The sequence below is a fragment of the Euphorbia lathyris genome, chromosome 9 (assembly GCF_963576675.1).
Source record: "Euphorbia lathyris chromosome 9, ddEupLath1.1, whole genome shotgun sequence".
NCBI lineage: Eukaryota > Viridiplantae > Streptophyta > Magnoliopsida > Malpighiales > Euphorbiaceae > Euphorbia > Euphorbia lathyris.
Window position 1 is genome coordinate 21,019,084 of NC_088918.1, and position 27,799 is coordinate 21,046,882.

At 36.4% G+C, this 27,799-nt stretch overlaps 3 protein-coding genes across 8 annotated transcripts; 2 read left to right on the top strand and 1 right to left on the bottom strand.

Moving 5' to 3' along the window:
- Positions 1–1,407: 1,407 nt before the first annotated feature.
- LOC136207176 (uncharacterized) lies at positions 1,408–7,573 on the top strand. 6 transcript variants are annotated; one of them, XM_065998472.1, is made up of 5 exons: positions 1,408–1,566; positions 1,753–1,889; positions 1,984–2,201; positions 4,234–4,333; positions 7,256–7,573. In XM_065998472.1, the coding sequence occupies exons 3-5, from the start codon at positions 2,016–2,018 to the stop codon at positions 7,510–7,512; spliced, it is 543 nt and encodes a 180-aa protein (XP_065854544.1). In that variant the 5' UTR covers positions 1,408–1,566; positions 1,753–1,889; positions 1,984–2,015; the 3' UTR covers positions 7,513–7,573. The 6 variants fall into 6 exon arrangements, with proteins under 6 accessions (XP_065854544.1, XP_065854547.1, XP_065854548.1 ...); XM_065998475.1 differs by having other exon boundaries at positions 1,753–1,862; XM_065998476.1 differs by having other exon boundaries at positions 1,418–1,589; positions 1,753–1,862.
- Positions 7,574–11,598: 4,025 nt separating this feature from the next.
- LOC136206736 (probable serine/threonine-protein kinase PBL7) lies at positions 11,599–15,709 on the top strand. Its single transcript, XM_065997881.1, has 6 exons — positions 11,599–12,253; positions 12,446–12,694; positions 13,716–14,094; positions 14,411–14,543; positions 15,290–15,379; positions 15,462–15,709. The coding sequence occupies exons 1-6, from the start codon at positions 11,959–11,961 to the stop codon at positions 15,609–15,611; spliced, it is 1,296 nt and encodes a 431-aa protein (XP_065853953.1). The 5' UTR covers positions 11,599–11,958; the 3' UTR covers positions 15,612–15,709.
- A 1,313-nt stretch (positions 15,710–17,022) lies between these two features.
- LOC136206737 (DNA excision repair protein ERCC-1) lies at positions 17,023–20,122 on the bottom strand. The gene is made up of 9 exons (XM_065997882.1): positions 19,818–20,122; positions 19,603–19,693; positions 19,408–19,511; positions 18,765–18,864; positions 18,516–18,592; positions 17,968–18,067; positions 17,737–17,808; positions 17,582–17,650; positions 17,023–17,437 (listed from the first exon to the last, which is right to left on the bottom strand). The coding sequence occupies exons 1-9, from the start codon at positions 20,078–20,080 to the stop codon at positions 17,111–17,113; spliced, it is 1,203 nt and encodes a 400-aa protein (XP_065853954.1). The 5' UTR covers positions 20,081–20,122; the 3' UTR covers positions 17,023–17,110.
- Between the last annotated feature and the right edge of the window lie 7,677 nt (positions 20,123–27,799).

The window sequence follows — 27,799 nt, forward strand, 5'->3', positions numbered from 1 at the left end:
TCCTCCGTAAAAATTAAATGGCAATAACTCATCTCGGACAAGAACCCTTTTTGGCCAAAACTCGTTTCGTCGATCAAGAAATTCAACACTGGAGTGCAGCGCAGGGCTTCCGGACTCGACAGACACTGGTCACAAATGTGTAAGTACTAAAAAGCTTCCTTTAATCAAGAGGTAGAGCTATGCCAAAAAACGGTAAAAATTATCTGTCCCTACTTCTTACGCGAGTAGTTAAGGGGCATCCCCTTTAGGAATAGGGGGGAGCTAAAACTATTTTTCAACTTCCCATCATCGGATTCTTTTCTCTTCCCAATCCCACAAACTACTAGGCAGGGGTTGCTTCTTCTTGTTTTTTAAATGCTTATTCTTTGACTCTCCTTACCCCTACCCCCTTTCGTTCTACTTTACTAAGTGCTTTAAGTGCATTAAATCTGAATCTTCTCCGATCAACTCATAGCATAAAAAAGAAACCCCTTGAGCGTAGGTAATTAAAGAAAGCATTTTAGCATATTAGAAGTAGAAGAGATCGGGGTACTTTTACTACTCCCTCTGGGAAACAATCGGGAGTTAAACCTAGGGACTGGACTAAGCACTCTTTCTTTTTAGGTAAGAAGGGTGCTTAGTCTTATTTCTGTAAGGAAAGCAACTCTTTGCTGCTTGAATTCTTACATCTGATTCGGATGCTAAGTTACCTGGTCCCCAGAGACAAAAAACATGGGTATAGTACTCCGTCTTGCAAGAAGAGTGGTGTAGAATGGTCCAGTTCCGCCAATTTGGTTTGATGCAAATGGTTCCCCTCCTTCCCCTTACATCCCTTAACTCTGAGCTATCTAGCCGAATCGATCTGATTCAGTCCCATCGCAGTATGGTGGAGATTTCGGAGAGAAACTGACAGGAGCTCCCCGCTTTTCCTATTTTTTTTAATACCTTTCTTCTATTCTTTTATCTAGTAACTTCTTTCGCAGCGCTAGCTTTCTCGCTTAGTCTCTTTCCCTTCCCTTTTAGGCGTAAAAGCAGCCGAGCGGCGGAAGTGGGAAGGTTAGGGGTATTATGGGAAAGTCACACAAAATCAGTCTAGATATGTAGTAAGATTAGTAAATGGATTAAATATGTAAATGGGCCTTCCATTTGACCCAATTTTAATACTTTTGTTGATAATTTGTGGATTAGGTACGGGTTAATTTATTGAATTACCTCATTTCACATTTTGTCTTTGTGTCCAAATTTTACTGCTGTAAACGTGTAAAAGATTATGTCAAATTGGACAATTTAACAAAACTATTAAAGTACATATTGATTGAAATGTTACTAATTTAGATAAGATCAAATAGATTGGGGGCAAAAACAAAAGTTTTGAATAGATCAGGGGTCAACAGTGCTTTAAGCCTTATTTTGCCGTTTGTCACCCTATATCCATTTTTGCCGTTTGTAATTAACCAATCTCCGTCCTATCGCTGTTCCGATCTCCATCGCTGCCTATGTTCGCTCGCCGGCCTCGCCGCTGCTAGGAAGTCACGTCGATCTCCACTGTTGTTCTCGCCGGTCAAGATCGGCGATTGTCGTAGGCGGGTACTGTCTTAAATATGTAAAAAGTAATGTTAATTTTGTAAATGCTTCTCTCATAGTTTAGTTTTCAAAAAACCATTTTCTCCATAGCTGATTGAGGTGGTTTGTTGAATTTGCTTCGTACTTGTAAAGAGATTAAATTGAATATCGAACATGAGTTGATTTGGTTTCGTTTCTGCATAATTTCAGTGAAGAGAGGGTAGTGAAAAGCGGTTCATATATTCCTCCGCCCAATCTCGCCCCGTTTGAATTACGGCACTTCCCGCAACCGAGTGGTCTCCACCAGCTTATCGCCGGCGGTTGGTCTCACTGATTGCTTCACATAAGTCCGTATTGTTATTCAATTACGCCTTTCTGCTTGATTGTTAATTCCAAAATCTATTTTGAAATATATATTGATGTCTGATTTCTGATGCATAGGCGGTAAAGAGGACGAGCTTTGATCATTAAATATGGGAACTAATGAGGATACTATCGGTCAGAAGGAGAGGAAAATTGTGTTCGTAACGGTGGGCACAACTTTGTTCGATGCTCTTGTGAAAGCTGTGGATAGAAAGGAAGTTAAGCATGAATTGTTTAGAAGAGGGTACACTGACCTTCTTATCCAAATTGGTCGAGGATCCTACATTCCAACCAAGGTTTTTCTCTTCTTCGTATCTTTAACTTCTAGATTTTTGTCTCTCTTTTTTTTTATGTTTTTGATCCAAATATAGACTATTTGTATTAATACCATCCATATTAGAGCTATTTGTTTTAATCAAATAGTTGGGTTTTGACTTCTGTCTTGTAAGTTGAAGCATAATCAAGCTTCTTTGAGTTGTGGAATGGTTGAGAGAAAAGATAAATTTAGGAATTTGTTCTCTAAGTTGAACTTGTATCTCTAGTCTTCATGAAACTTTGTTTTCAGTTTCCTATGAAACAAGAGCAGAAACAACTGTTGATTTTGTTAGTGGCGGAATATGCTAAAACTTTACTAGAATTTAGTATAAATAACTCAGAATCATAAATCATACAATTCCAAGTGATGTACTTGGCTTGGGTGCCTTCTATCTATCTATCTATCTATCTATCTATCAGTAATGGGGGCAATGTTACTGGAATCTGAAATCCAAATGCGTGCAGATCTAGATTATGCATTAGAAACTTAGAGCACAGAAGCAGAAAATTTGTAGAATGTCTTTCAATTATATGTTGCACTTGAGATATAAGAAGTACTTGGGTTCTGACTTTGAGTTTGATCTTGGAAAACTATTGCCTACATTATGTAATTTATTTGTCTAGAGATCTTGGAAATAACTTAAAGGTAATTCACTCAAATGGAATAACAAAGTTGTTTATTGATACTTGAAGATGAAAAGTAAGCGATTATCCTTGAAATGTTATTACTCTTTCACTTCCAATAGTGAAGAAGTGGTTTATGATCTGGAGCCCATATGATATTGTGTTCTGAGATATCGTAGGACTGGGACTTGGTCAACTATTAGTGGCATTTCTTATACACTTATTGTATTAACAGACCCAATTGCATATTGAGCTGTGTTGCATGGAAGCGGAAACGGAAACGCTAGTGACAAAGAGTTTCCGTGCAACATAGATATTGAGAATAGCTCAATTGTAACATCTTCACAAAGTGGATGTGGGAGGTCATGTGTCCAATACCCAAGCGCTTCGATATCCATATTTATATGTGTATATGTAATGAGCCAATTCCCTAAGAAATAGTGAGCCACTAATAGATTGACTGCAATCTAGATTTTTGCTTCCATAAAGTAGTTTCTGACATGTTGTAGGACTAGGATTTGGTCAAATATTAGTGACATTGTTTAATAGTTATCAAAGGCGCACTAGGCTCCAGGCATGTTGCCTGAGAAGCCAAAAAGCGGGTCTGCTTAAGAGATGCGCTTCTGAGTGCGTCTTTCTGAGCCTAGCTCCTTGCTAGAGGCGCGCCTAGATGTCTTAGTCTCAGTCTTTTCCTATCTAAATGATCTACGGGTGAAATTAAATTAGAATAAAAAGAAATTAATAAAGGAGAAAATAAGATTTAGACAGTAGAAACATGGCAAAGAATGGCGAAAAAAATGCTGGCCATTTTGAAGAGTTTAGAAAATCACAAATGGAGACTTCAATCTTGGTGAAAAGTAGTTATTAGACTTTTAGTCAGTTAACTTTAGTCTCTAGATTTAAATTTTTTATCATGAATTATGATTGTAGAAGAGTTAGTAGTTAATTTGGAATTTATTTCATGCACAAGGCGTGCGCTTGAGCCTTGCGCTAGGCTCCGAGACCCCCTTGCGCCTTAGTGCGCCTTCCGCCTTTAATAACTATGCATTCTTTATGCGCTTATTGTATTAACTGACCCAACTCCCTGAGAATTGTTATTACTCTTTCATTTCCAACGTGAAGTAGTGGTCTATAATGTAGATTTTGAGGACCATATGATAATGTGCTCTGATGGGATTTGCTCAAATATCAGTGATGTTCTTTACACTATTGTGGTATTAACTGACCGAATTCCTTGAGTAGAATATTGCACTTAAAGTTTTCAACAGCGATTCTGATTAAGCGAATGCTTAACCAATTCATTTTAGACGATTGCTTTAGTCTTTTAGACTTATTAGTCTTCAGTTTTATATTTCTGCTGCATTTCTTAAACATATCTGTTAAATGCAGTCTGAAGGAGAAGATGGATCGGTTGCTGTGGATTACTTCACTTTTTCATCAAGTATTGCAGACCATCTAAGATCATCATCTCTTGTCATTAGTCATGCTGGTAAGCTATTTTTGTATGTTTTTGCTCTGCATTTGGTAGATTTAGGGTCATGCTATCGAACTTTCTTGCTGCAATCTTCACACATGCTGTTTAATTAAGATTCACTACATTGTGTAGTGTGGAAAATTGTTCAAAAAGTCTTCTATAGTGTTATAGGATCAACTGAACTCAGCTACCTCCCCTCCCTCCCTCCTTTTGTGTGTGTGTGTGCGTTCTTCTAGTGGCTGAGTATTATTGTGAATAATAAAGGGATGATACAGTCAGTCTAGGTTTGAAGGTCGATATATCAATCAAGGGATAAGCTGCAAATTTGCCCCTATCGTTTTCTTAGAAGTGCAAATTTACTCTTAACATTTTCAAGCAAGATCAATTTTATCCCTAGTTTTAGGGTTATTTGACTGTCATATCGGAACTTCTAAACATCAATTCTGTCTGAAATGGTTACTGTGTTACTAATACACATAGTTGTCAAATCGAGATTCGACTCGTGAATCGAAATCCACATTTTGTGAATCGTGACTCGTGAATCGAATCGAACCGTAAGATTCGGTTCAAATTCATAATATTAGAACTCAAAATATTATCAAATTATTAGTCTAGAATTACAATTTTAATGTCAAAAAAGAAATCATATCAACCTAAGTATTTGGAATTCAAATCAAATGCAAATGCAATTATAATAAAATTAGTTCACAAATCGGACTCTATTTAATAACTTAGTGGAGATGGAGAGTTTGAGTTTTTGACTCTGCTTTTTTGTCTTGTTGTCAACTTGATAACGGTGAAATGTAACTAGTTTGAGTTGATAACTTGATAAATAACAACCGGGCTAGAGGAAAGTGAGTTTAGTAGTTAGTGATGTTAAAGTTTTTGATGAGCGATGATGAAGATCCGACTCGAAATAGAGCTGAATCGAACCGAATCGTATGATTTGAACTGCAAATCATAAGATTCTGTTATAATTTAGATTCTCCCTATAGATTCAGCTCGAAATAGAGCTGAATCGAATCGAACTCGAATTGTAAGGTTCTAGCAACAGTGCTAATACAGCTGCCAATAACCTTTCAAAAAGTTAACAACTAAGTCTTCACGTATAAGTTAGTCACAAAAAAAAACTGCCAAAGTGAATGTTTATTGTGTTACTAATATAGTTACAAACAACTGCCAAAATGCACGAAACTGCTTCAGTGAAAGGTCTGATGTCATAGTCAAATAACTGTCAAACCAGTCCGTAGAGGTAAAATTGATCTTGCGTAATTTTATGGACAAATTTGTTTGGAAGATCCGATGTGACGGTCAAATAACTTGTGAAATCAGTCCATTTAAATTTTCTGTTTTAGGTAGGGATAAAATTGGTCTTGTTTGGAAACGTTATGAATAATTTTTTTACTATTTTGTACATTATGGGTAATCTACTAATTTAAATTTTATCGCATCAATCAATATCCCCTGGCCCAAGGGACATAGGAAAACACTACTTCCAAAAGACAGAACAGTTTGACTTTGTGATGCTGGTCAGAAAAATACGAATTATCATCATTATCTCAGAAAACATGAGTATAATGCTAAATTGGTAATAGGGGATGATACAGTTAGTCTAGATTAGCAGGTCAGTGTCTCATTTAATATGCCCCCAGCCAAGGCCAAGGGAGAACATTACTTCCAAAAGACACAACACTTTGACCTTGTGATGCTTGTCAGCAAAAAATGTATTATCATCATTATGTCAGCGAACATGAGTATAATGTGAAATCTCTAATAGTTGAAAGGAGATGGTAAATTACAAAGTTTGGTGGACACATTCTGAGAGTCTCATCAAGTTGGTCATTCAATGTAAATTGTCACATTCTTAATGTAATTTGTCTGGCACTGTATCACACTATAGCTTTTGGCATTCTTGTGGAAGAAAGAGAATTTGCATCTTTTACATGGGAGCACAAAGAAAAGTGTATATTTTCACCTGCATTTATAAAAAGCTATAAGCTGAAGAAGGGTAAAATGCATCTACTATGGTCCTTTAACTTTGGTCTGACTTTATTTATGGTCCCTGAACTTCAAAAACCGGACATGAAAGTCTCTGAACTTCAAAAACCGGACATGAAAGTCTCTGAACTTCAAAAACCGGACATAAAATTCTCTGAACTTCGCCCTTTACTAACATAAAAACGACTTCAAAATGACCTTTGGCGACCTCAAGATGGAAAAGTTCAAGAATTAAATTTGGCTTAATACATCTTTTGCCTCCTGTACTTGTCCAAAAAAATCAACTACTCCCTTGTGGATTTTAGGGGGTTAATAGGCCACTTTAAACAAGTCCAGGGGTAAATAGGGTATTTTAAAAGTATAAGGGTCAATTGACTTTTTTGGACAAATATAGCGGGCGAGAGATGTATTAGGCCATTAAAGTTACTTGGAACCACATTTTCTATGAAACTATATTTTTGATTTTCCTAAATACCATTTTTGTTGTTTTCTCACTCTAAACAATCACTTTTTTTCTCCTATCAAACTACACTTAAATGATCTCAAAACCAAAAAGTTTAAGAATCGAAGTTGCTTTACAATATATCATCTTGATCAGTTCTTTTTATGTTAGTAAAGAACATAGCCGGACTTTTTATATCCGGTTTTGAAGTTTTGGAGTTGTAAAGAAAGTAAGTCAAAGTTGAGGGGCTATGGGTGTAATTTACCCTCTTCACCTGCATTTTATGAAAAAAGCTATAAGCTGAAGTTAAACTGATCTTGCTTTGCCCCATTACCTATGTTGCATGGACACTCCCCTTTAGTAGCGTTTATGCGTTTCGTATCAATTTGGCTATTTTATGAAGGTTATGTTTTAGAAATAGCATTTCTTGTATCCGTCCGTGCATCATAACATTTAATTTCAGGATAAGGCATGAATTGGTTGAGATGATTGTGCAGGATCAGGGAGCATATTTGAGAGTCTGCGGCACCGGAAAGCTCTTATTGTAGTGGTAAACGAAGATTTAATGGACAATCATCAAATTGAACTTGCAGAAGAATTAGCAGAGAGGAAACATTTATATTGTGCTCGTCCTCAAACACTTGATCATACAATTGCAGATATGGATTTAGAGTCCCTTATTCCTTACCCTGCTGGTGATGCAGCCCCAGTTGCTAAACTTATTAATAGGTTTCTTGGTTTCCCAGATGATTGATTGAACTACATAATTTTATTTGTTTGATTGAAAAGCAATGAATTCTTACTTTCGTCCTCAACTTTGTTCGTACTCTTTTTACGGCTCCTAAACTTCGAAACCAGGCATTTAAGTCTTTGATAGTTGTCAGTTACTAACATAGTAAAAGTCCCCAACTTTTGACCACTTTAGTAGCAAGCAACTCTCGTAGAAATGATATTTAAATAATTTTAATTTTTGAATTTTTTGATTTTGAGGTTATATAGACGTTGAAAAATAACAAACATATAAAAATATGGTTTTAAACAACTTTAATTTTTGGATTTTTTAAGCTTATTAAGGGTTGTTTTGAAGTTGTTTTCTTTCGCAAGGTTTTTTCTAAGTTTATGAATTTTTATGTCCAGTTTTGAAAGTCGGGAGTCAAAAGTTTGAGCCGTAATAGTTTAATTTACCCTATAATTATATATGATAGAAATGTAGAAAAATGATAATCGCATCAATTATGTCGTGTCAGTTAGGATGTTCTATAAATCGTGTTATTATGTCGGTTGGGTTATCTCTCGGTCTATTAGAAATAGACATTGGTAGCAAAGCTTTTGCAGTAAAAAATATTCAGGAGGGTATTGATTATAAATCCCTGTCATGAAAATGTAGTAACTTGATTGATCAGACAAGTATCACGTGATACTGGATGTATTTGATTTTGGACTTTTACTAGAGCTTGCCATTTTTTTGGGATAATATGAAATTGATTAAAAAAAATATAAATATTTAAGATTATTATTATATTTTTTTAAAATATTTTATACGTAAAAAAATATTAATCTCCAATTCTATTATTAAATTATAAAAAAGTGAATTTTTTTAAACCAACTGATAAATAACTGGTGCGGAATAAGGAACACGATATCTTTGTTTTATAATTATATTTGAAATTGATCCAATATATCAATGAATAAAATTACACAATTTTAAACTTTAGAGATAATAATGTTCACAACTGTCAATGGTAAAACTTCAGAGATAATACTGTTCACAACTGTCAATGGTAAAAATATTTTTACGCCTTAATCCTTTTTCAAATGTTACAATTAATATAGATATTAAAACTGACACATAATCTATAATACCCCAATGATTAAATTGATAAAATTATACCGTGATACTTTTTAAGTCAGATTAAGATTAAAAGTCTGTTTGGCTACTTGTCGTTTGTTGTTTGTTGTTCCTGTTTTTGGAAAATGTGTTTTTCCAAAAAGCAGAGATTTTCTGCTTTTGTAAAAAGTTAATTTGAAAAGACAAACAAGAAGTGAAAACTAGATAAACAAACACTCTTTAAATGGTTTGATATGAACCCGATAATTAGCATGATATGATTACAACATGAACCCGATAATTGATACTCCGGCTTTTACCTAAACGGGGCGTTTGATATTCTATTGGGATGGGGATAAGGATAAAGGTTGGGATAGGGACAAGGATAAATGGTTGAGATAAGGATAAAATATAATAGTCGAGAATTATTATTCAATGTTTGGTACGTGGGATATGGATAAGGATAAAATAATACATTTTACTATTTTAACCTTATTTAAACTGCATAACATTAATTTGAAGGATAAGATGGACTTTTCCATCCTATTAAAATCGCAGGAGCTTATCCCGCCTCCTTATACCACCCCCCTCCTGGGTATAGGATTTGAGGGATAAGAGGCTTATTCATCGTCAGTCTCACTCGTCTGTCTCCTAAACAAACATGTGATAACTTATCTCGTGCTTTTTATCCCTATCCCACCTTATTTATCCCTCCTAACAAACACCCCGAAAGGGTACATTGTTTTATACTAAATTAGGGAAAGATGTATTGGGATTTGAACTCTGAGTGGGAGTTTTATTTCTGAAATTCTGTAAAAAAAAATCATGTGTTGGTGAAGAATTATTGAAATTGGTATCACTAAATAGGGGTAGTCCTAGTTGAATTATTATAAGGGTAGTTGTGCAAAATTCAGAAAAGGGCATGAATCTTGTGACTTACAGATAAGCATTTGCAGGCTCCCTTCTTCAAAGACAGGGACAAACTGGAGATATATAAGACAATTTCACAGCCCAGGCAGATAGTGATTTCATGCTTTTGCCTAGTTGGAGACTGCCCCTCACTGGGTCACCTCTCTTCACATTTATTCTCATTAGGGTATTTTTAGTCCAGTGTGAGGAACAATTCGGGGATTTGAAAATTTCTAGGATTGTATCGACATTATAATTCGGTTCGATTCTAAAGAAAAAGTCAAAAGTTCAATTCAGTTCTGGATTTTTTTTCCGGATATTTGGTCTGGTTCTAAAATCTCCAACATAAGTACCCAGTCTAATCCAGAACTATATCTAATTAAGTCAACAATATAATTCGGTTCCGTCCTAAAAAAAGTCAACGATTCAATTCAATTTTAAATTTTTTTATTCAAGTATTTGATCTGGTTTAAGAATTTCTAAGATCCATGCATATCGGTGAGTAAAGAGGCAAGAGTTGGTTAAATAATAAAATATTATTCCTCTCGTTGAAGAGAATGTTCAGATATTTACAGTTGAGGTGTCATTTTGTAATTATCTTCAACTTATAAATAAAATGAAATGATGAGAAGTATAATCATGCAATTTTTACTAAGCTAAACAGACTAATTTTATGTACACCAACTTAGGATAACAAGTCATTTTCCACTAGTCCACAAAACCATAATAATTGCTTCCATACAATAGATATGACAAAATTAGGGTAAATTACATCCATGGTCACTGAATTATATCAATTTATTCTTATTCATTTTCGGCGCATGACAAATGTAATATAAAAGTCACTCAATTTTATATTTTCTAATATTATGACGACTAAAATTGAATTAACACCTCAAAATATAAAATTTCAAAGGTTGATGATATTTTAAGCAATTTTAATTTTTTAAAATTTTCGATTTGAGACTGTTTATCTATTGTTTAGTTAGGAGAGAAAAAATGAATTTTTGCAGATACAAAGATCCAGAAATGACATTTTTGGAAAAAAATGTTGTTCTGAAAAATTTTAATTCTTGAATGTTTAGTGGTCATAATGTTAAAAAGTGTAAAGTTAAGTGACTTTTAAATTATGTTTTACTAAAATGACTAGACTGTGAAAATGAGTAAAATTCAGTGCCACTAAAATAAGAAAAATTAAAAAGTTCTAGTTATAGAAGAAGTTTCAATTAGTTAGAATCAAAGTCCGAACATTAATCCGGTTACGTTTGCTGGAGGAAACGATTTCTTAAACTAGAAACATGTTTTCTATTTTCAATATTCATTGAAACGCGCCCAAAAACGTGTAGTATTGGTTTTCGGGAGTTTTGGTTTCATAAACGAAACAAAATGTAGAAATGCTATTGAAAAGGAGTTTTCGTGGCAATATAAAGATATATTTACAGAAATTGAAATGCATATCACTTTAATCAAATTAGAAGACCTATTAGGTTTTGATAAGGTATGTGGGTCAAACCCAAACCCACTTAAAAGACAATGGGTCTGTTCCATCTGACTCAAGCAAACACTGGCCCACCACGGCACAATCACCAAGTCTATAAAAACCTAGATACTAACACAATGATGGTATGTTCTCTTTCTCTCACTCTCCTTTGTACATTTCGACCTCGATCGATACACCACTAACTTGATCATCGGAGTGTTCTCAGGGATCGTTCCTAGCACAGGGACGTCGAGCACCTCGCAGAGCTCGGAAGCACCTCAAAGAGATCCACTTTGTTACTGTTTGGTCCACAACTCCACCTCGTTTTGGGGGCACTACTTGATAAGGTATGTGGGTCAAGCCCAAGCCCAAGCCCACCTAAAAGACAATGGGTCTGCCACATCTAACTCAAGCAAACACTGGCCAACTAAGACACAATCACCAAGTCTATAAGGATGGTATGCTTACTCTCTCTCTCACTCTTCCTTATACATTTCGACCTCGATCGATACACCATTGACTTGATCGTCGGAGTGTTAGGGATGTCGAATACCTCGGAGGCACCTCGCAGAGATCCACTTTATTACTGTTTGGTCCACAACTTTTTTAGGTTTTATTAAGCAAGTTCGCGAGCTAATGAAACATCTCAAAAGTTAAGAGTGATTCATACATGTAGGCCTCAGAAATGAAGATTGAAGAGTGATTAGAGACTAATGATATGGATGAGTATAAATGTGAGAAAAATATTGCAAGATTGATACTTTTTGTGCATAGACAGAGACTGCTCCTCAGAGAATACAAAAGAAGTGACGAATGAAGTACCTATATTCATCTTCATCTTCATCTTCATCTTCATTATTCAAGAGAGAGGATTTTTATGGCCATACAAGTTTACAAATTTAAAGAAGCAAACTTTAACTTCCAAAGATACAAACTTTCCATTCTCTCTCTCACCCTCTCTGGTTCCCTCTTTGTTCTTGCTCATGGAAACTAGCACCACCACTGAAACTTCTGCAGCACCTGCCACCAGCCATGCCCTTAAACACCATCATAAAATCACCCCCCACCATACCTTTCTTTCTTCCACTTCCATTCTCATTATCATCATTTCAGCCATCTCCCTTATTGTTCTTTCTGCAATCATTCTACTTATTATCATGCTTAGAAGACTCAAATCTACTAAAAAAGCTACCTCTGCCTCTCCCACCACCATTAACAACACTACTCCCACCTGTAAGTTCATTTCCCATACCACCATCAATGTCACTTCCAGCCCAGGTAATTACATTCCTCACATTTCATTTCTCACAAATTAGGTTACTTGATTTCTGAGTTTTGATTACACATTTTGGATTAATTTCATGGTTTTTGCTTAATTGGAGAGTGGAAAAGAACACCCTTTTGATTGTTTCATATTCTGAATCCAAAATGGTAGCCAAAATTGAGTCTTTATGTTAAATTATGTGACAGATGTGAAAGGGGGGTGTTTATATGGTAGCAATTTGGGGAATAAACCTCTTACAAAACAAAAGGGGGTGCAAGTTTTCACATACAGGGAGCTTGAATTGGCAACAGATACATTCAGTGAAGCAAATGTGATTGGGAATGGAAGCTATGGAATAGTGTATAGAGGTATTCTTGCAGATGGAACAATGGCTGCCATTAAAATGTTCCGTAGAGAAGGAAAACAAGGAGAACGTGCCTTTAGGGTAGAGGCAAGTGCACTTCATTTATTATCTCCTCTTTTCTTGGCCTTTCTTTGTTTATTATCTAACCTAACCTAGTAATTTAAGTTCAATAAATTGCACAGCTTTTAAAGTCAACAATTTTAGGCACTTAAGACTTGGATAAAGTGTTGAACTTTTTTAGCTTTAATATATAATTACGCTCTTAAACTTTATAACGTTTAACCATTTGACATCCGATATTTATACTTAGACATATCATACATCTAAATATGTAACTTCTGTCCTTATGCGTCCTGAACTAGTCAATTTTGGGCTTCTAAGATTCTTCTTTGATGATTTGACAAATTTCGTATAAAATCCACATTGCATTCTTAATCAAATTCGAAGTATGCCAAATCAGTAAATAACGGTGGCATAATCCAAAATTTACAAGTTAAGAGTACCAAAAGGTAAAAAGTTCCAAGTTTTAGTATGATAGATCAAGTACAATAAAAAGTTGATAGTTTAGATGCGTAGTTATGTACCAAGCCAACCTTTGGTTAAACCACGCAAAAGGGTATTTTAAGAGAATTATTCCCAACCCGGTAATGGTTGGGAAATAATTCCTTTAAAAGGGGTTGTTTCTAACTTTATAATTAAAAATAACCATATTACGGTGCTGTAATGTTACAAAGGACAAAACATAGTGGTTTATCTTTTGTACCATTATGGTGGGCCCACCGCCGTAACTAGTCTATTCAGATTTAAAAATAACCCCTCTATTGGAATTGTTTCCCAACCATTATTGGGAATAGTTCTTTTAAATGTCCCTTTTTGGGGTTTAACCTGCAAATCTTTTAGTGGTCTATCAAGATTAGAACCGTCAATTTATGACACGACAGAGATAACCCGCGACAGAAATAATCCGCTTGACATGATTATCATTTTGTGTCATTTATATCATAGTGCTCATAACACGATTATGACACGATAACCCGTACCTCAAAAAAAAAATGTTAATGCTATTAAATGGTGCAAAAGGGTAGCTGAAAATGTCATTTTCTTGCAGGTAGACTTGCTAAGCAGGTTGCATTCACCCTACGTAGTTGAACTACTTGGCTATTGTGCTGACCAGCAGCATAGGCTCCTAATATTCGAATTCATGCCCAATGGTTCACTTCAAAACCACCTCCACCACAAGCAACACCAGCCATTGGATTGGGGGACTCGCTTGCAGATAGCCCTTGATTCCGCTAGAGCCTTAGAGTTCCTCCATGAATTCACACTCCCTTCTGTCATCCACAGAGACCTTAAATGCAGCAACATTTTACTTGATCAAAATTTCCATGCTAAGGTTTCAGATTTTGGATCTGCTAAGATGGGTTCTGACAAGATCAATGGTCAGACCTCGACGACACGTGTCGTGGGGACCACTGGTTATCTGGCTCCAGAGTGAGTGCTCTTTTCCCCCATTTTGCCATTTTTGTCTTGATAAACGTATCAAAATATCAATGAATTGTCAATTTTCACATAAGATTTCTGCACATGGGGCATTGGAAAGGTAGCTATTAGGCAATATGTCATTTTCTCAATTTTGATTGAGAGAAGAAGATAAATCTCACTTTCAGATTCCTTCTTTTGGGGCAATCTTTATTATTAGCATTTGCAATATGGTTGCCTATCTTATAAACTGTCACTTCATTTCATATTAAGTTTCATGTAAACATCAATTGGAACTGATTTTATGAGAATGTTGGTTTTCTGTTAGGTATGCTTCCACAGGTAAGCTCACAACAAAATCAGATGTTTACAGCTATGGTGTTGTTCTTCTACAGCTGTTAACCGGCCGGATACCCATCGACACCAGACGTCCCCCTGGTGAACATGTCCTTGTCTCCTGGGTTAGTGCCCGGTTTAGATCTCATGTTCGTAACTGCTTTTTGTTTTTTTCACTCCAAACAGTAAAATAAAACAGTTGTCGTCGTTATTTCAGAAGGAAAATCAGCTAACTTTACAAACAGTAAATATCTAACGGCAACAACAAATAACAGAAATGAACAGCTAAACATACACGTCCCTACGAACTTAAGAGTAAATTGTATTAACGGTCACTAAGATTTGGAATCTATATCACAAAAACCGTTAGAACTTCGTTTTCTTTCAATAAAATCATTAAATTTTTCTTATTATTTCAATAAAGTGATTCCAGTTCATTCAGATTTAAAAAGTCATTGGAACAGTGATATGGTAGTCTTGTTGAAAATGATTCACTTTTACATGTGACATATCACAGTAAAAAAAGTAAAAATTTCATTTTTATTTTACTTAATCCAGTTGTTTGAAACTGCCACGCGGCAGCAAAAAAAAATGTATTTTTTTTTAATTTCTTTATGGCTTCCACCTGTCATACAACGACAGTCATGTCATAGGTAAAAATAAGTCATTTTCAAGTGGCTGCCACGTCACTATTCTGATGACTTTTCTATCCGAATTGGCCAAAATGACAAGTTAAGTGACTTTTGTGGAACAAACCCCAAACTTCAGTGTCAATAGGTGCAATTTAACCGTGAACTTAATCTACCATTTCCTCTCTCACAAATGTTAAATGGACTTGAATGTTAAAAGCTAATTTGTACCAATATTACAGGCTCTTCCAGGGTTAACTAACAGAGAAAAAGTGGTTGAAATGGTTGATCCAGCTCTAAAAGGTCGTTACTTGAAGAAAGATTTAGTTCAGGTAGTTACTATGACCAATTATTGTGATTGAAATATTTCTTGATTCAGCTAAAATTTGAAAAATGTGAACTTTGTGCAAATAGGTTGCAGCTATTGCAGCAATGTGTGTACAACCAGAAGCAGATTACAGGCCATTAATGACAGATGTTGTGCAGTCTCTCATTCCTCTGATTAAGAACCTCTCTGTTTCCTCCAGATTTCAGAATAATAATGTAATTAGCTCCAGGTTTTAGGAACATTTCTCAATTTGTACAATTGTATAACTCTTTGCAGCTTCGAATAATATTTTATCAGATTCATGGCTAAAAATATGTGGTTTTGTCATGTTCAAATGCCAACACTAATAATAAGTTAACAACTATCCCGTTTGTTTAAGGTTTTTCATCAAGACCAATGAAATAATAATGAGACTGTTAAAATGACTAATTACCAAATGGGTATATGTATGGACTCATAGGTAAAAATAATACATCTCTGTGGACATGGAGCATTGGACCATTGGTCCGATGGTTGCAATAGCCATTTTAGATGTCATAAGGAATGAGGTGTTCAACTAACCTCCTACCACTGAACTAGGGTAATGATTCACTAGCCCTCCACTCATAACAACCGTGTGCTCTGCGTCGAACTTCCCTCATACCCCAGTGGAGTCAAGGAATAGGATTCTAAAGTATAACTCTAATCCCAGTGTTGCCACCAGCTGGGGGTTTGGAGCACGTTGCTCACCTACATTCCGGCTATCAAATTGGTGGATACATGAGGAATTTCCGCAGCCCTTTCCTAGCTGGGAAGCTATCTTGGCCAGTATTGTAAAGAAGGTGTTTGTATCTTCTAGCATTATATCTGATTGAACCCTCTGAAATTTTTTATTGATAGATTCCATGGATGGGGTGGCCTTTGGAGGACCATCAGAGTCGTCCTTGTTTGTAATGTCCTTGATGACCATCTTCTCCATTTCTTTCCGGAACATCCATCATGACTGTCAATGCTAGAGCCTATAAAGTGATGAGGAAATCTCGGCTCCACGTTCACCGCACCAACAAAATTTTGCGTGTGTTTCCGATGTACGGATCTCTAAGGCTCCTCATCTGAATGTTTTTCTGCAAAACAATGGAGATACTGGTTGCCCAACGTCGACACTCCTATACTTAAAGTCAATATATCTCTCAATAATATAACTAATTATTAAATGTTTTTTTTTTTTTGGAATAGGAATTCTCTGTATTCATCCCCGCAAATATTAGGGATTGAGTGGAAAATATTTCTCTAGCCGTTTGTCACCCCAAGTAAAACACAATCTAGTATAAACCTAAAGAATCGACTTTTGGTTTTTTCCCGAACTCATCTAACACATTATAAACCATAAAGTTGCAAAGAAACAAACAAAAATGAATGTTTGTTAACCATATAGGAAGTTCTGTTATCATAATGTTTTGTTGATACACAAATTTATGAAATTCGTACACAATTACCAATTCCTAAGCAGAATAAAAGCTTATGTTTATCAACCATATGGGAAATACTCCTGTGCTAAATTTTATACAAGATTATGCAGCTGAACCTAGAGAGTGATTTGCAGAAGGCATTTCCTTTCACAATTAAGCTAAAATAAGGATGCATCAATGGTAGTAGATGAAGGAATACCCGACGATTCTCTTTTCGGTCATTTAAGAGCAAGCAATATTGGAGACATCGCAGAGCGGAGGTTAATATCGACGTTATAGAAAGAGGATTAACGTGCAACCTCTTCACCGGAATTGCCATCATCAGCTCCAGATTTGGCGGTAACACTTGTTTCGCCTTCCTTTTCTCCCTGTGGTTTGTTGGTCTTTTTCCCAAATTTATTAGCATACTTTGAAAATGCAGCAGAAAGAGCTGATTTGACTGTTGTCTCAGGTTCTTTCCTCCTGCGTTTGTTTGTTTCTTCTTCCTTCTCCCCTTCAGTGACTTCATTTACAGTGAAAGGTTCAGCGTCTTTCTGCGATGTTTCTGGAACCACAGAGTGGCTCGCAACGACACGCTTGAATGGTTCATGAAACGCATCATGCAAGCGTTTCACCTAGAGCAACCAAACAAATGAATGCACATATTACATACAATTAAAAACATTAAATGTTAAATTCAATCACTATTTCGGCCAAAACTGGTTGGGACTCAAGGACACGAGTCTTGAGGTAATAGGCTAAAGGAAATCATCACGCACCTTGCGCTCTCCTATGCCAGGGCAACGGGCTAGATCTTCCATTGATGCATCCATGATATTGGAAAAAGACTGCATCGGAGTAACATTCAAATTCAGAAGAACAAACATCAAAAAGTTTTGAATCAAGTACATGATATCTAGAGACAGAATTTTACTCCAAAGGTAGATCCAAGGGTGACCACATCAGTCTTGTTAACGTGTCGAATGGTTGTAAGAGCATGATTCAGCTATATATCAAAAGAAATGTGGTTTCAGATCAATCAGAAGATGAACAAAAGAAAAGAAACAAAAGACAAAAATGAAGATAACAGTTCTAACACTGTCCGAGATTCTGGGTGGACTAAATGGCATAAATTTTGCACAGAAGACGTTAATAAAGTAACTACCCGTGATAAGTAATCAGTGTCCATTTGGCCCTGAATAAGGTCTGCAGGCTTGTTCTCATACATTTTTATAGTCTCTAAGTATCGGCCGCATTCCTCCAAGCTATAACCAAATAAAACCCAAAAAGAGTTCTTTGAACAAAAATCATTTTAAGAATGTTCAATAAAAGAAAATAAGTTTATCAAGTATTAACAACGACATGTTCCAAAATGTAAGACTAACAGCTTAGTGTCACGGGGTCAGAGTTCTCGTGCAAAGGCAATACCCGCTCCCCTGACGAGCCAACCCATGGGAGGGTGAAACCAGTGAGCATCGGAGATGGAGAAGGCTTAGCCTCAGGACATGCGGGAGATGTGAGGTGCCGCACTGGTATTGCCTCTGCACGAGAACTCTGACCCCATGACACTTAGCAGATCTTGAATGAGAATAATAAAAATTCGATTGCAGCATATAATATTAATGATGAAATCTCAGACTCCCCTACATATATCCGGCCTTTAGCACATAATTCTCACTTGCAGAGGGGAAAATAACAGAATATGCGGCATACCTCCAAGCGCACAATAATGTACAATCATGAAGCAGGGCTGTTTTAGTGACTTCAAGCAAAGGCTTAACCACATCCTCCTGAAATCAATGAGAACAATCTGTTATGTTTCTTATTTCGTAAAGGTAATGAACAGTTTATCTAAACTTGTTTCTATTTGATAGATTAAGCACTGTACAAGGTCATTAAGCATGGCCTTTGAAAGAAATGCTTGAAAATGCATTGAAAGTTTCTTGCAAATGGGAAGCTTACCACATCAACATGGCATAAAACAACCCGAAGCTTGTAGCTTTTTTGCAGTTCCCTTATCCGGTAATACAGATAGTCAGGATGCAGAAGGTGATACCGAAGACTACACATAAAATAATTTGTTAGGAACTGGATCAGTCATTGATTATACTAAGCTTAATATGAGGAACATAAAATTACACATGCAATCACAAGAACAAGAGATTTTCATGGTTCAACTATTTTTGCCTACATCCACGGACAAGAGCACATAATTCATTAGTAATAGGCAAGTTGATACAACAGTAAGGAAATCTCACCCTTTCCCAATCTCTAACTCCCAAATTCTATGAGACCTGATTACGCCCAAAAGTTCACAATATGTATACCCTAAGAGCACATGCTCGAAAACTGCCAACGATGCAAACAAATAAGCAAATAACCATTGATTATACAGGCCTAAAAGTACAATCCCTTCCTTATAGGATTCACTTAAATTCCTATTCTAATCAGGATTCTAGACATAAATTAACATAATCAATTTACAAAAAATTAGCATAATGCCACAGAATTGAGTTATATAGGCATCAGCTGCATATCTACATACATTTGAAAAGAATAACATGGAATTAAACGATATATAACCAAAATAAGCAAGTAAGTATACCTTAGATAAAGAGCACAAGAGTTCTGGCCAATCAAGTAGTCGCAGACCACGTCTGCAAAAACCCACTTTACATTTCTGATATGTTTGAGCAATGGGTTTCCCTTCTGCAAAAGGAACAAAAACAAAAAAGGGAATCATTGGCTTGCTTTATGAGGATCTTTATGTCTCCAAAAACAAGAAAGATCCTAACTTTACCTGCCTGTGGCTAACAAGGATTGAATTCCGACTTTGAGCAGCCTGCGACGACGACGAAGCAAAAGTAGCCGATTGAGAAGGTGAAGGTGCGCTGTATCAACCAATTTTAGTAAAATTGAATTCAGTGAAGCAAACTATCAAACAGTTTAAGCACATTCCCAAATCCAGAAAATAAATTTTCAATAAAAAATGAAATTGAGGATTGAAGAAGTTACCTCGGGGTGTTTGAAGACGGGTTAGCATTATCCGAGACCGGTCCGGGTTGAGAGGAGGCGGAGGCGGCAGGACGGGGCGGAGGAGGGGTGTAAAATTCGGAATTTTTGATGAAAGAGAAGGCTTGCGAGAAAGTCTGAGATGGCTTAAATAAAGACTGGGATTTTGGCTGTGAGCTATCGATTACTTCTTGGTATGATGGTATTTGTATAACTACTTTATTCGCACTTGATTTCCTCTTTTGCTCTTCTTCTTCTTCCTCCATGTTTAAGCTCTTTCACATTTTCCATTACTGAGGGAGAAACATTTTTAGGCCTGGGTTTGAGAGGCCTTTCGGCTAATTGGGCCTTTCTATTCATTGAATTTCCTTCTTTCTTTCTTTCTTTCTTTCTTTTTTTATGAAAATTTTGGTTCTTAAAAGCTAAATACTCAAGCAAATTCGGGCTCAATACGTTACGGGCTACCAAGCTTGGTATCCTCCACCTTCGTCCTTTTTTTACAAATGCAATACTGATACGGTATTTTTTACAACGTCTGCTGAAGTAAGACTTAGGGCTATTCTCCGTGATGCCTAAAGATTTAACCAACACTCGGTTGACAATCTTTCCAAGTTTGTTGGAAGTAAAAGAAGTTGAGGTTTTGGTGTTGATTCAAGAAATCGAGTGGATAGTGGATCAAAAGTACTAACAAGTTATTTTGAGACCGATGTCAAGATTATTGTTGATGCTATTTATTCTAGTAATGAAGATCAGTCGGAGTTCGATGACTTGGTTGGTCGGTGTCGATCCTTGCTTCTTCTAAATTACTTTTACTCAATCAAGTTCGTTCGGAGACAAACTAATGAGACGGCTCATGCTATTACTCAATCGACTCATTTATATCCTTATCATATGTTTTTCTCTAACGTTCCGAGTTTTGTTACTAATGTAATGTTATATTCTTGTCTGGTTGAGGCATATGATACTATGTATAATGAAGTTTGGACCTCAAATGGTTCTCAAAGGCCTATTAACCATACTTTTGGGCCGGCCATCTAGGGTCCCCAAAGCTATGTAGAACAAATGGTGAGAGTAATGGCTTCGGATCTCAATCACACACTAAAGCCATTTGGAACGGGAATTTAGATTCCGAACCAATATGGTGGTGACACGTGCATCCAACCCTAACCTCAAATGTCTATAAATAGGAATCAAGTTCAAAGAGAAAAGTATATAATTCTACATACTCAAACTCCATTACATTCTCCCTAAACTTTGTATTCACCTATTAACTTAGGCATCAGAGAAGGTTTGCCGGTCTAACTATTTTCTATCTTACAGATCATTGGAGACAGTGTTCAAATACTCCAGGATATTCCGATATCAGCGCATTAATAAAGTTTGGTTTCCAAAAAAGTATATATCTTCATTCTTTATGGTTCAACGAGTGAGTTAGTGGATTGTTTTAACAACAATTTTTATGTAGATATTAATAAATTAATTATATATAAATATAAAAATTAAAATCAATTACTTTAACCGTTAAAATTAAAAATAAGAGGTAAAGTTTTGTAGAGTGGGAAAGAATATCATTAAAATCCCCTAAGCAAATCCATGGAAAAGAAGAAGTAGAAGACAAATGCCTTAAATGGGACCAGGATCCTTATGTTTGGATGGGTTAGGTTGACCATAAAGCCCATTGGTCCTTGTTGGTCTGGAAGCTCAGGCCCATTGGGCCAATGAACTTCATCTTATTCTTCCACGTTTAAAGGATATCTAAATTTTAAGAAAGGGTCGTATCATCGTATGTCCCAATCAACGTAAAATCCAATCCAATTTAATTTGGAACAAGTCTCATATATAAATGTATATTCTTTTTATTTTTATTTTAACAAATTATATATAAAAAAGTTTGGCAATTATAATATTATTATAATTTTCAGTCAAAGAAAGAAGCTGGAATTTAATTTATTTTGCAAGCATTATTTGCTACCAAATGTCGAAAATGACCCTATAACCCTATAAGTGTATAGTGTAGTCTCCATTCGAAAGTTCTCTTAGCTGCCAATCAAATCTAAATTTAAATTATTAAAGACTATATAGTTGCCATTAATACATATTGGTCAAATCTGCCTAATTATACCAAATTAAATGTTTAACTACAATTCTATAAAAAAAAAATGATAACTATAATTGCAAATTCAATTGTATAAATAATAAACTCATAACTACCTATTAATGGAAATTAACTTTTAATATTACATATAATGCCCAATTTAATGATAAATATATTTTTTTGGTTAAAATTCATTTCATTTTATTTATTTATATAATTTTAGTCCAATTCATAATTAAATCCGTCCAATTGGATAAATATAAACTATTAAGTTGAGTTGATTGATGAAATTAAGTAGGCTAAATTAGTCCAAGAAAGAATATGGGAGTTTTTGAATGAAAATAAAAATGGATCAACATTTGACTATATTATAGTTCAAAAAAAAATGTCTTGAATTAATAATCAGTGACAAATCTATATTATTTATTTAAATTTTTTTTTTAAGTGAGATAGAAAGCAAAGCCCAATCAGCAATTATTCTAGCAAAAATAGTATAGCATTATTAAGGAAATTATTGTTCACGAGTCTAGATACTCACTCAACTCGACTTGTGCTTAATGGGTCAGGTTTGAACAAAAGAAGATAATTTTAGATCCGTCAGTTCATGTGTGTTTAATTTTTTTATTGAGCTTGAAATATATATATAAAATACGCATGTCAGCTCAGCCAATCCTCTTAATATTCATTTTATAATTTATAAAATAACAAATACATAACACAAATTTAAAAAAATTCTTAATATACATAAAAAAATTATTTATCTTATAGGGGTTTGGTTTGAAATCTGATTTTCAAAGTTTGAGTTTGCTTAAATTAATAATAGCATTCTCAATTTGGGATGACAACGAGTACTATATCCGTGGATACTTGGTACTATCCGATTCTAATGCGACTGCCTTTACCCTGTATAAAAAGGTATGAGACGGGTATGAGATCAAAACAATTACCCATAATAGATATAGGACGGGTATGGGAATACCTCCAGATACCCATTAAGCTACTTTATTTTTATTGATTATGACAATGTTCAGTTGTTAAATTTTTAGACGGATAATTTATTAAATTTATATTTTGTTAAATTTATAATATTTTATATATTATGTATTAATTTTTAACGGATAAGAGTACCCGCGAATTAAATAGGACGAATATAAAATGCAAAAAGTATATCCGTTAAGATAATAGAACAGATACAGATAATTAAAAAAAATTTATATCAAGATGGGACGCGAAGGCAGGCCGTACATCCCAGCTAGGCTGGCACCCCCAGCACTACCAACAACCCGAATATTATTATAAAAAATGAAAAAATACAGAGGGGAAGAGAAAAGGAAAAAAAGAAGAGGAAAGAAAAAAGCAGAAAGTTACATGACACGAATGTGACCTACATTACAAATGCCGTCAAACACAAAAGCTTGACAGAAATGTGGTGCCGAGTGCCACCAGCAGGAAGAAGAGGCAGATTTACCATGGTTAGCCAGCCGATCCGCTGCTTGATTCCCTTCTCTGTAAATATGAGTAGCTCGCCAGTTCATATCAGAAAGCTGAGTTAAACATTCTATCCAATCTCTCCTAATTTTCCAAGGCACGTCAGTTCTGTTATTTTTTAGGAGCTGCACAGCGTATGTTGAGTCTGATTCGATCCAGATGTGTCTCCAGTTTCTTTCCACAGCAGATTTGACAGCGAATATGATCGTTTTTAGCTCGCTAATCTATGCTGAAGTACAAGGCAGAGGAGCAGCAAAGCAGCCGACAACGAAGCCCCTTGAATTTCTGAAGATTCCTCCCGCACCTGCATTACCATTGGCACTCACAGCCCCATCTGTATTTACCTTAAGCCAGTGCGCCGGTGGAGCAATCCAGTGAACAGTAACCAAATCTGGCTCAGGAGTAGGGGTGAGCATCGGTTCGGTTCGGTTACTAACCGAACCGAACTTTCGGTTAACCGAACCGAAGTTTGTGTTATTTTCATAACCGAACCGAATAAGATTGGTAACCGAATTTTATTTAACCGAAAAATTTCGGTTCGGTTCGGTTACCGACCGAATAACCGAAAATTCATAATACTTAATTTTTGTATATTTTTATTTAATTGGTTTTCAAATAATGCACTTGTATAAAAGTTACAATTGATGAAATTAAAGACTAATGAACCAAAATTTATATATATAAAGATAAAAGTATATTTTTTAGGGGTTAGATTTTAGATTTTATAAGTTATTTATATATGTAAAAATAAAATTATATTTTTTATATTTATATACTAAATTCGGTTCGGTTATCGGTTATATCGATATATTTTTTCAGTAACCGAACCGATAACCGATTACCAAACTAAGCTAAAATTAAAACCGAACCGAACCAGAATGTTAAAATAACCGAACCAAACTAAAACTTCGGTTCGGTTATCGGTTTGGTAATCGGTTACCGGTTATTTTGCTCACCCCTACTCAGGAGACGGTCGATCAGCAGTAGCAGCAGTAGCGCCTCCTTCTCTGATGAGGATCAGCAGCCTGTGTTTGATGTTTTGGATTGAAGGGAGGTCTGAGTCAAAAATTGCCTTGTTTCTAGTTGACCATATGAACCATACACAAGTGATAACAGCAAAATTCCACTTCTTCCTTCGACTTCGCCTAACTCTAACCGTCCTCATTGCTGTGAAGAAATCAGCAAAGGTCGTATTCAGGCTGCAGTTTATGTCAAAAAGAGCAAAAATCGCCGCCCACAGCTCATTGGCAACGAAACAATTAACGAATAAGTGGGATTCTGATTCATCCCCATTTTTGCACAGCTCACATCTCTGAGCCAAGTGAAATCCAGACTTCTGAAGCTGATATTGCAGCGCCAATTTCCCATGTATTAATTTCCAGCAAGTGGCTGAGCGATTGGGGGGGGGACGAACGGGTTCCAGACAAATCTGTTCCAAGTGACTTGAGTTCCCGGGGTATGGTTGTCATAGTACATCTTGGCCGTGAGTTTGCCTAAATCCGAAGGTTCCCAAATGCAGGAATCAGAGTCATTTATCGCGACTTGGCTGACAGTATTTCGAATACCCGCAGACAGAAAATCCAAGTTAACCCATGATCCATTAGTTCTGAAGTTGTGGATAGGTTCGTAAAGACCGATTTGAATCTTTGCTGGAATATTCAATTGATCAGCAATGGTCGGAACCACCCATCTGTCAACCCAAAAGTTAAAGTCTGATCCTTCACTGATCCACCAAACAGAATCCTGTCTAATTTCAGCAAAGTTAATTCTTAGAGAGGACCAAATAGAAGAATTTGCAATGTATTTCTTTGCTGCTCCAGAGGCTCCAAGGAACCGTAGGCGGAGCAAGTTGATTATGAAACTCTGACCCTGGATCAATTCCCAACTGAATTTGGCCAGGAGAGCCGAGTTAAAAAGTCTGTAATCCTTGACTCCTAAGCCACCATTGATCATCTGCTTACAGCAAATTCTCCACGGGATCGTAATGAGCTTCCTTCGGTCTTTGTCTCCTGTCCAAAGAAAATTGCGGATAGCCTTGTTAATCCTTGAGATTAGAGCTTCAGGCCAGCGATAAATGAGAAAGGAATGAACCAAACCCTGAACCTGCCAAGAAATTTATCAATCAATGGATTTAGATATCGAGCTCTCGGGGCCTCCTGAGAGAGCGGAACACCCAGATAGTTGAAGGGGAGATCTGCTTGTGTAATGTTCAGTATAGCTGATAGCCTATTTCTGCGCCTCACAGGAATAAAATTGCCGAATAAGACTTGAGACTTGTTCCAATTGACAGCCTGGCCAGAGTAAGTTTCATACATACTGAAGATATCCCTAATACATTTCATGTTTTTTGTTGAAGCATAGACAAAGAGCATCATATCATCAGCATACAGCAGGTGAGAAGGAAACCCAGTTGTGCCAGTGTATCTCATAGGATCTAATCTGCCTTCATCCACTAATTTTGAAATCCATCTTCCAAGAAAATCCTCAGCAAGCCTAAATAAAGTAGAAGAAAGCGGGTCCCCTTGCCTGACACCGTAGGAGCAACTAAAATAGCCTTCGATTCCACCTCCAAGAGCAATGGAAATCCTAGCAGATCTCAGAATTTCCAGAATCCAATTTCTAAAAGTCAGAGAGAAACCAAAGGATTCAAGGACTGCCAGCAGGAAGTTCCAGTCGAGAGTTTCGAAGGCCTTTTTTATGTCAATCTTCAGAGCCATGTTACCCCCAAAGCACTTATTTTTAAGCAGGTTTACTCCCTCAGAAGCCGCAGCAATGCAGTGATGAATGTTTCTGCCTGCTATGAAACCAAACTGATTGTCAGAAATAATTTTAGAAGCAATTGGAGCAAGTCTGTCAGCGATAATTTTCGAAATAATCTTATAACTGAAGTTTCCCATTGCCACAGGTCGAAACTGATGGATTTCATTTGCTCCTTCAACCTTGGGAATGAGCGCTATGATGCTCGAGTTCATCCCAGGAAGCATGTAACCAGAATCAAAAAAACTGAAAACCGTCTGGCAAACATCGTGGTTAACAATATCCCAGAAGTGCTGATAAAATAGCCCTCCAAATCCGTCAGGCCTAGGCGAACTATCTTTGCTCATATTGAAAATCGCTTTCCGAATCTCTTCTCTAGTTGGTTGCTGAGTTAGGAGATCATTATCAGTGTTAGTCACACTATGGGGGATGACTGAGCTGATGTCTTTAAAATTAGCTTGTCGTAAGCTGCTCGTGAAAAGAGATTCATAGTAATTGACCACATATTGGGCAATGACTTGCTCATCTTTGACAATCAAGTTGTCAATTAGAAGGCTATCTAGGGAGGACTGAACCTTTCTAATCTTGGCAGATTTGTGAAAGAAATTGGAGTTACGATCCCCAGCTGCAAGCCATTTTTCCCTGCTCTTGTCTCTGAGGAGAAGCTCTTGTCTGTATAATTGTAAATCGAGATCTTGCTGAGCTTCAAGCTCCTGAGAATAGTGAGAGTCACTTAGTCCCTCTCTAGAAATTAAGCTTTGGATTTCCTCCAGTTTAGCCATTGCAGCACTGATATTGCTATCCACAGCTCCAAATACCTCCTTGTTCCATGTTCTGATTTTAGGCCTAAGAGTCTTAAGCTTATGACAAAGCAATTGAGCAGGCGGAAGAGATATGTTACTTGTAGTCTAGTGATTCAACACAATCTTGTGAAGAGAGCTATCTGTAGTCCACATCGAAAGGAATCTGAATCTATTTTTTCTGATGGCACTAGAGGCGCAGGAGAGAAGGATGGGACTGTGGTCAGATTTGCTGCGAGGGAAAACTGCACAGCTTAATTTATCCCAGCCGTCAATGAAATTGTCATTAACCAGGACCCTATCTAGTTTGCACTCCACGTGATCAGCCCTTCTTCTTCCATTCGACCAGGTGAATTGTAGGCCAGTGCTTTCAATTTCAGTAAGCTCACCATTTCGAATGAATTCTCTAAAATCCCTGCAGCTGCTTTCGGATGGGCTTCTACCAGTTTTCTCGTTTGCTCCGGTAACTGCATTAAAATCTCCCAGCACAATCTTCTTTTCACAATTATCAACAGAAAGAAGAGAGTCCCAGAGATCTCCTGCCAGCATTGTTATTGCCATAAACAAAGGAAATTTGGTAATTGGCATGAGTAAGGCTGTATTTCATCGTGACATGCTGATCGTGATTGACAATTATAGAGCAGCGATTCAGACTGCCAATTTTGCAAAAAATCCATAAAGAATTGAGATCATTGCGTGTTACCAACTACAAGCCAGTAGATTTCCAGAACAAGCTAGGAATCCTATCAAAATCCACCATAAGTTCAGATAAGCAAAGAAGATCCAGTTGATTGGTTCTACAAAGTAGTTTGAGGGCTCTCTGAGTTCCAAGGTTCAAAATCCCC